The following is a 9,162-nucleotide window of genomic DNA, read 5'->3' as shown; positions in this document are numbered from 1 at the left end:
TAGCAATTTTAGTTGAAGCTTGTTCACTACGTTTAATATGATGTCTAAAAGGCTCATCTGAGCAGTCTGACCCTCTTGTTCACAGAAATTACATCCCTGCGTAAAGTTGTGAAAATGCACCAGATATGAGAAAACTCATCAAAACCAGACTAGGTAGAAGGAGATGCCAGAGAGGCCGTTTGTGAGTCTGGATGTATATTTACAGGCATACAGTCCTTTGTTCTTGCACACAACTAAATCTCTTTCTTTTTTCTTATTTTTTTCTTATTTTGTGCTGTTGAGTTGAAAAGGCAAATATCTCAACAGATAAGCTTCTGAAATTTCTGCTTTTCTAGTTGAGTAAGGCATGGAACTCTTAGCAGTGGTCCAAACCACAGTGAAATATTAACCTGCTCCCGTGTACCCATCCTTCATTGCTCGTGCTCCATTTTGCCATCTCTTGTTAACACCCTGCAGCCATGGACCTGCTCTGGGCAGCAGCAGCAGCAGCAGTCAATGAGGTTCAGATACACATTTCCCTTCCCATTGCTATGGCTTTATTAGCAGTCTAACTCTTGGCATTACACCATTGTGAGCCGAATGTAGATTTGGCACCACTGAAGTATGTGGAAGATGAGGACAGCATATTAGTTGTTTTGTTAAATATCGGCGCAATTGTATCTGCTCTTGGTGGGGGAAAGCTCTGCTTTACTCTTCTGTTGGGGATATGAGGGTTTTCTTTTTTGGTAGGATTCCCACCTTTCCCTTTGACTGTCCTTTGGCATATGCCCCTGGCACAAGACCGTGGCTTTGGTTGTAATGCAGCACTGTAGGTCATCCCTTATGACTGATCCAGAGGAGACTGTTACAGGCATCACTAACAGAGCTTTTACCCTTAAAGCAGCTTGTGTACTTGTGTTTGCAGAGATGCTCAGTGTGATTCCTGGCTGGCTGTCCAAAAGGGTTTTTTTTCACGATATGGTTGGAGATGAGTCAGCATCAGAGAGATGAATACTGCTGCAAAGATGCTGTGTTCAGTAGTTCAGATGGCATCAGTGATCACTTTCCTGCTCTGATTAGTGCCTAAACCGTCAGAGTTGCCTGTAATTAGTCACTTGAACAGGGCTTCAGGAAGCCCTTGTGTGGGCTTTTCTCCACCATCAGTGGCTTTCACCTCCAGTCAGTTTTGGAAGAGACAGGAACCTCAGGCTCTGAAATAGGCTTTACCCTTCTTCACCTCAGTAAGGGTCAACTCCCTGCAACTGCTGACCATGGTTCAGACTTCAGATAGTTTTCTCTTCCCAGATGCTTAATCCCTTGCAGCTCAATTGACTGGGGAATAGTTAATGCCCAGTATTGACTGCTTATTCCATAAAAGGAAGAGCAAAGTATTAGCTTCTGCAGGAAACAATTTTTTCTTCATTTGACTGAGTGTAAAAAGTCAACAAGGAATGCATATAGTTCTTTGAATTTTGAAGTAGACATCCAGAGGGTCAGGCATTACTTGGATCACACCCTTTGACCTTAGAAATCCTCTGGTTCCTTAAAATCTCCGTAACTTCTTCAGTACTTTCTTTACAAAGGCCAAGCAAAACCACTTCAAACAGAGAATAATAAATTCTGTTATAAAATCACACTCTTAAAAATATAGAAAACAAAGATGGTTCTGAAAAGTAAAAAAATCAATATTCTGTGACTAAGTTGAAAGGAAAATATCTTAGCAATTTCTGTAAGGGCATATCCTGAATATGAACTGGAATCTGTTTTTGAATTTGGAACCTAGTGAAAGCCTCTTGAAATTTGCTTGGACAGTGGAGATTCAGGGATCTGTCTGCACATAGCAGATTGCAGCATTGTGACTTTTGTGTCATGATGTCACAACATCAATTTGTTTGTGCACATTAAACAAAGAAACACATTTTCTTTGCCGATAATTAGCATGGCATCAGATGGGTGCAAGATTATTGTATTTTCTTCTAAAGCTAACTTAGGAAAGGGAAAAAAAAGTACTGCAAGGAGACACAAATCTGATCCCATAATAAGCAAACGCCATCTCATTCCTCATGGCTTTTTATTGTGGACAAGGCCCTGAGCAACTGGATCCAACTCTGAAACTGGCCCTGCAAACTATATGCTGCCTGACTGAAAGGGCTTTATTACAGAAAATAGAAATGATGTGTTTTTTCTTACCTTTTCTTTTAACCCTATAGTGTTAATCCAGTAATCAAGAGGAACAGCAGGTTGCCTTAGAAGTTCAGTTTTTCTGTGTCTGTGTTTGGTGCTTCCATTTTCATCATACCAGAATGGTTTGGGAGATGCAATTGTTTTCCTGACTTTTTTGAGACAAATGTTTAAAATCATCTCAGACTACATGGGGAAAAACTGTCAGTTATGCGCGTGTAGCCCTTGCCAGAAATACTTAATGAAATCTGGCTGCGTGGCTAATTTTAGGGACAGTTTAAAGTAGTGTGATTTTTTCCTTTTTTTTTTTTTCAACTCTTCTAGTAGGTATGGAACATCTGGCCAAAACAAATGAAGCAACATTTGGATAACTCAAACAGAGAACCCAAATGAAACAATATAATAAATTAATGTCCACATTCTGAAATCTTAACCGTTATTTTTGCAGTAGTCTACAACTATAATGCAAAGCACTAATGTTTAGTGATGCAGGCTGGAAGTGTTCTGTACTACTGAAGTGTGGGAAGGAGAGTAATTCCTGTTAAACACTGTGGTAATCTCCAAGTCTGTGGTGCAAAGTACTTTATAAATGTACCATTTTTCTAGCAGAATATTAGGTGAGGTTAGGTAGATATGATCTTCTGAATACAAGTTCAAAGCAAGTATTCAGTGACTGGAAGTGGTCTTACATTTCATCTTTTTGTTTCCTTACATTCAGTAGAATTTGTATGGCCTCTAGTGACTAAGGACTTCTCTCATTAATTTTTCTGCTTTGCAGGGCATGTGTCGTACCAAATTTCTTAAGTCTTTTGTCACCTCCGTCTTCATCTAGCTAAACTAGTATCTACTTTTGGAGTTGCACACCAGGTTCTGCAAGTTCCTGTCTTCCAATATCACTCAGTTTTTCCGAACCTGAATGAGATACGAAATTTTATTATAAATAAGTTAATTATCTAATAGTTTAACCTGTTTGTTTAACTTCCCAAGTGGCCAGCTCTTTGATAAGAACAGGTTTTTAATAGGCCTAGACAAGCCTGCTACATTCATTTAAATTGTGATCGAGGCCGTATCTGAAAGTAGGCTAATATCCAAATTCACTGAGCCAGAATACCCACAGCTATTAATTTGTAAAATAGTGTCCTTCAGAAGTTTTTCTGCTTGACCCACTTTCTAAATTGGATGGCACACCTGATAATTCATTACAGATAAAGAAATTTGGGGATTTTAATTTCTTTGATGCTATGTACTGCAGTCCCAGGCAGCACTGGGAAAGAACACTGTTTTGTTGGGCTTGAATCCCTAGTTTATGTGTCTGGGCTGTAGCTCATTAGAAGTATGCATTCAATGTTTCCAGGTAGCAGTACAGTGATTGTGAAAACTGGCAGATTGGTGGGAATGCAAAGTCAGGTCTGGGTAGATGCATCAGCTGTAGACCCAGATAATGACAGCACAGTAACACAGACTGTGGATCGCTTGTCACTGTTACGAGTGGTAACACCTTGGGGATCGCAGTCCAGCTAAGCACGTTCCTGAGTTTTGCAATGAACACAGTACACCTTGTAAGGGTTGATCCATGGTGTTTCTCTTGATTCACGTAGCTGGTGGTCAATTTTCTTGGGTAAGATACTTCACTCGATCCTGAGGAAGGCATAGGCTGTAGGACAAGTTATATTTCTCTTGTGGTCCCATGCGGTGAAGGGAATTTAACCTACCATCACATGTAGCTAAGGTTCTTACTTTAAACTCTTTGCTGTTGTTCGTTTGTGTTGGTCCTAGCCAGGGACTCATTATATAAGATGTTTCTGTATGAAGGCTTGCAGTTTTTGCTCTCAGGTAGGCTACTTCACTGTCCCTGAATGGTTTGTTAAGTTTCAGAAATGCAAAAGGGTTAGTAAGAACAGGGCATCTTCACAGACTGCAAAAATGCAGCAAATGCTGTATTTCTGTTTTGGTATATTTGCATTTTATTAGTATGCAGTTGACTCATGTCACGTTGAGAAACTTGACATGGCCAACAGAGACTCTGAAGCTTCTGCAGGAGGAAGTGAAGTTTTTCTGGGGCACCTGAAGATCATTGTCCTCGTTCTTGAATACTTGATCGACAGCGTTCTACTGTTCTTGTTTCTTTTTGTTTCAAATTTAGGAGGCTTTTTTCAAAACATTTATTTATATTTTATGTGAGCCTTTCCCTTGCAATGGAAGTGGTTTGTGCATGCTGTGATCTGCAGAACTTCAATGATAGGAGGGGTTTTTCCCTTCAGTTAGTCTAGCCCCCTCCCAGGGGCTATTCTGGGAGGATTCAGTCCATCCATGTTTGTCATTTAATCAACTTAGAGTTTGAATCAGGATGGCTGGGGACATGTAGGCCTGAAACCATTGTATCTAATTAAAATACTTAACTGGGACACTTCATGTGGGAGCCTAGTCATGTCAGTCCCCTTATAGTCAATGGATCTCCAAAGGGCAGTGCAAACAACCTAAACTCTCCAGAGAAAGTATATGACATCTATGCTCCTTAGAGTTAAGTGGGATGAATTTTGGCCTTAACAGCCGATAATGGGTGATGACCGACACACAGGAGTATGGTATTGCAGTCTTGCAGAGCAATGTCATTGCACTGTATCTTCCATGAAGAGGAGTTTCCTTCAGGGATTTATTCCAAGATAAGACAATAGGGAAATGCTGAGCACATTGCAAAGTGATGGCTGACAAGAAAAGGAACTGCCTGGCACAGTTGAATTGAAGTGGAAAACTTTAATTTGTACCTGCAGTGCTTGCAAGGAGATCTGTTTCTACTTTGTCTTGTAGGGATAACTGCGTATCTTCATGGCTGCCACTTTACAGTGTATGAGATAAATGCTATTCAACACTGCAGTGAGTGTCTACTGCTAGGAGTCTTCGACAGCACAAGCTATGTTCTAAACTGTGACTGCTGGGTGCAGCTATGGTATAATATAGAGGATAAGGCTGAGCTTGATTTTTTAAGCTTCTCAGATTAAACTTTTTAATTTTTGTGGTTTATTTTCATAATAAAGACTTGTAAAAAAATCATCTTTAAAATTGCTGTTGATTGACGTAATGTGAGCTGCTATAGCTGACTGGGAAAGGTTATCTCAGACTGTAATTCCCAAATAACTGATCTGTGTCTTGACTCAAAAGCCCTTAAAGCTTTATTTCTGCATCTTCTCAGGTACCTCCTGCAGGAAGATAAAGGAAGGACAGAACAAGAAAGCACCATGTCTTCAGTCTCAGCTTATTACAATGGAAAGACCGTACTTATCACAGGAGCTACAGGTTTCGTGGGCAAAGTACTGGTGGAAAAGCTTCTGCGCTCCAGCCCTGACGTAAAAGCAGTTTATATACTTGTCAGGCCAAAGGCTGGACAATCAATGCAAGAGAGAGTGGCCAACATGTTGAAATGCAAGGTAAGTTTCTATATTTTATTCTAGAGTATAATCTGAAATCCATTCAGCTGGGTGAAGCAGAGGACTTCTGTTATACTCAATTCATAAAGAACAAAATACCATCTTCCACTGTAACTGTTGTGTATTTTTGTTGTGTCTAAGACAAACAAACAAAAAAATTGTACATGAATGAACCTGGATCTGTCTTATTTTGATAGGTGATGCAGGATTTTGCACTGTAGTGATGTAATTATTCTTCTTTTCTGCATTGCTGTTTGTTGAGAATTTATTTTTTCAAAAACATGTTACCTTAGCAAATTTCCTTTTTGCAAGAAGAGCAGGATTTTGCTCTCATGAACTAACTCTCTTCATTCACCCACTTTCAAAACATAATGTTCGAACATTCAAAAATAAAACTGTGAGCCTGTTACACTTGACTCCTTGCCCTAATTGGGGCATTAAAACTCATTTCATAAGACAAAGCCTAGTGGCAAGGTATAGTGGGCTGTGCATTGCTGCAGTACAGTAGGGCATCTGCCATCTTCTCGTGTCAGCTCCAGTTTAACCTTACTTATGAAGTGATAAAATACTGTTGCATTTGAAAAGGGTGCTTTCCAAAGTTGCTTGCAGGAGAACACAAAGGCTAAGACAGCCCTGTGAGTTGAAGAACAGACCTGTATGACCTCCACCCATGCCGTTTGTTTCAGTGAGGAAAACCAGATCTCTAGTGTCAAGAAGGATGTCAAGGCCCTTTGCTGAATTGAATGTAAATATTTGTAAGGAGACACTGTTAGACTAGTTATCTGGAGTCGACTTGGCCTGAGGACCTCAAGGTCCTCAGGAGCTTAGGCCAGTGGTGAGGTCATGAACTTGCTCAGACTCCTCCAGCTATAAGTGCCAGAGTTCCAGCTAATGCTTACTGCTAATGTGAATTTGTACATAGCGATGTGAAATGAGGGGAGGGGACAGATGTGGCCCTAGCAGGCAAGGAATTACTTGGAATTAATCTGAGAAAGGTCAATGTATCTTTAGAGTATTGGTCTAAAACTTTGAACAAGGCTTGCCTGGAAAAGTACTCCTCCTAGTTCTACTGGAGTTAAAGGTAAAATAGGGCTACAGATAACTTACTTAGAGACAAGTAGGTCTGGCAGAAGGCTTGTGTTTTTCCTTCTAATGTTTTGAGGCATCAAGCTAGAAAATCTTAAGTATGTCCAACAACAGAGTTTGGTTTTTCTCGTGTTTTCAACAGAGGGTAGGTTATTTTCCTGTTCAGGAAAATTTGTAAGTGATATAAAAGGAAAGCATCATATTGGTTGTTTTTCGCAAGTGCACAATTTTTCATTACTTTTCCTTTCAATGAACATTTTTCAGCTGTTACTACAGCTTTCATCACTGAAGACTGTGGGCAATGGTTTCCATCATCAAACAACAAAATCCTAAATGCGGTGTGTTTGCATGGTGTTTTGCCTTTTTTTTAATCCACTAAGAAAATGGCAAACTAGGCTATTTTTCAGGACTTCTATAAGCTTTGTTTGCATTTTCTGTATGAATATTACTGGCTTATCTCTTTAGTTGGCCAGCACAGCTTAGTGGTGGTGTTAGCTCTAGGTGAGGTTCCCTAGTAGCTGTTTTATTGATGCAGCTGTACTAAATGTACCGTTTTTTTTCCTAGCATTTGTCAGCAGTTTTAGACATGCCAACAGCAAACCGGACTTGATAACCTCTCCTTGAACCTTTGACAGCCTGCTTCAATGTGTTTCAAATGAACAAAAGAAGGAGGCAACTCTCTAAGTTAGGTTGCTGCAGCCTTGAAAAGAAAAAAACTCTAGGGGTATGCTCACAACTCATTCAGGTCCCCTCAAAGAAAAAGGTGTCTTTTTGATGCTGTTCTTTTTAAAATAAAGCAAAAATACTTCCCTAAGGCAGAAACCCAACTCTTCAAAGGTAATTTCCATGTGAAAATGTTGACAGCCTTTGGTTTTTTCCTAGAAGTGAAACAGTTAATTCCAGTAACTGTTAATTTCATGGCAGATGAAGAGGGCAAGAAACATTATTCTTAACATTTTTGCGGATTGTTTCCAGTTAAGTTTGCTGGATATCTTTAAGCCACATAATCAGTCATTCACAATCTAGAGACTACACTTTCCATTTACAGTTGTGTTTTGCATTCTCCAGTTTGGGAAACCTCCGAGCTATATAGCGGATAAAAAAATGCAGCAAAAGCTTATTCCGAGTCTTCAGGCAATTTTTGTATTTGACATTCCTGATCATAATCTCTGATGAAGAATGCATATATTTGAGTATGCACAGGAAAATTCAGAATAAAATCCCTTCTCTTCCTTACATGCACATATATAATTTCTAATCTCTACTGCATAATTATTCTTTTCCCCCACAAGCTGTTGGATTTAATGCAATACAGTATTTGTATCTGGGTTTAGGAGAAAATACTTTATTTCTACTTTCATATTCTACCCTATGTAATCTTCTCTACTGACTGATCACACTTTCACTTTGAAAGTAACTCTTTTGTCTTTTACATTGTGCCATGACCCAGTATTATCCTCTGGAATTTCTCATTTTCACATCCAGAAGTGAAGTTTCCCAGGTACCAGAGGGATAGAGAAAAACAGGTTGCCAGCTTCTAAATATTCTAGACAAACAGACAAAAACAGTATTTGGGATGAAATAAAATGAAAGTAGAGAAATAGATTGGCAGGAATTAGTTGCACTGCATAATGCTTGGGTTCTTCAGATAAGGTCCTCTGGGGACTCCTGATTTTTGGTAGTACTTAATATTTTGAAAGAAATTGCCTATCATTTTTGATCTCTCTTCATATATCTCTTAGCACAATCTGTGAAATTTTTGTTGTTTCTATCATATCTACAGGGGTTTAAAGATTGAGATGTCACATTTATGAACTGTCTTGTTCACAGTGTGTACATGTGAATATGCTGGAAGATGACTCCGTTAAATAAAAAAGCAACTGAAAGTTACGAAATGGTGATGAGGTGTGAAGGGGCAAAATGCCTTAGTTTGTGCTTTTAAAATGTTTCTTATCTGGATTTTTCAAATTCTGAATCCAACATGAAGAGTAAAATAAAAAAAATAATTTGGGCATAAATCAGAATTCTTCTGCTGTATTCTGGAGTAGCTGAACAGATGGCATGGAAATGTTGGTTTTCCTCAGATCTTGTGAAATTATTTTTACATGAAGATATGTTATTGCATTAATATGAAACGTATAATGAACAGATGCTCAATTATCTCAGCATCAACTCCAAAATGAACGTGTGCATTGAGGAATGTGTGGTGCATGGTGACCTTGCCCATTTATGAAAGGAGATGTTCTATTTTCCAGCAGCAAGTCCCTAAGGGAATCAAGCTATTACCCTGTGCTTAATGAAATGCCGTGTCTGCACAGCGCAGAGCGCAGCTGTTACACAAAAAACCACATTTCAGTATAGGCTTCACCCTGGATGTGTCCATAGATGTGGATCACGAGGCAAAGCTTGACAGCACTGTTTTACTTGGTAGTTGATGGGAGGTGTATATTTATTAGAGGTAGGAAATTGTTTCAAGGAGTATTTTTTGTGG

At 39.2% G+C, this 9,162-nt stretch overlaps 1 protein-coding gene across 2 annotated transcripts in view; it reads left to right on the top strand.

Annotated features, from left to right (window-relative positions):
- Positions 1-5,396: 5,396 nt before the first annotated feature.
- Positions 5,397-9,162, top strand: part of FAR2 (fatty acyl CoA reductase 2) — a 78,025-nt gene continuing 74,259 nt past the window's right edge. For both annotated transcript variants that reach the window (XM_009324342.1, XM_009324343.1), the window contains exon 1: positions 5,397-5,585. In XM_009324342.1, coding sequence (XP_009322617.1) covers positions 5,397-5,585 — 189 coding nt within the window. The remainder of the gene's footprint in view (positions 5,586-9,162) is intronic.

This window comes from Pygoscelis adeliae, unplaced genomic scaffold (genome assembly GCF_000699105.1).
Source record: "Pygoscelis adeliae isolate BGI_AS28 unplaced genomic scaffold, ASM69910v1 Scaffold65, whole genome shotgun sequence".
In the NCBI taxonomy this organism is placed as follows: domain Eukaryota; kingdom Metazoa; phylum Chordata; class Aves; order Sphenisciformes; family Spheniscidae; genus Pygoscelis; species Pygoscelis adeliae.
The sequence above is the reverse complement of the archived record's forward strand: the minus strand, read 5'-3'. Positions and strand labels throughout refer to the sequence as shown.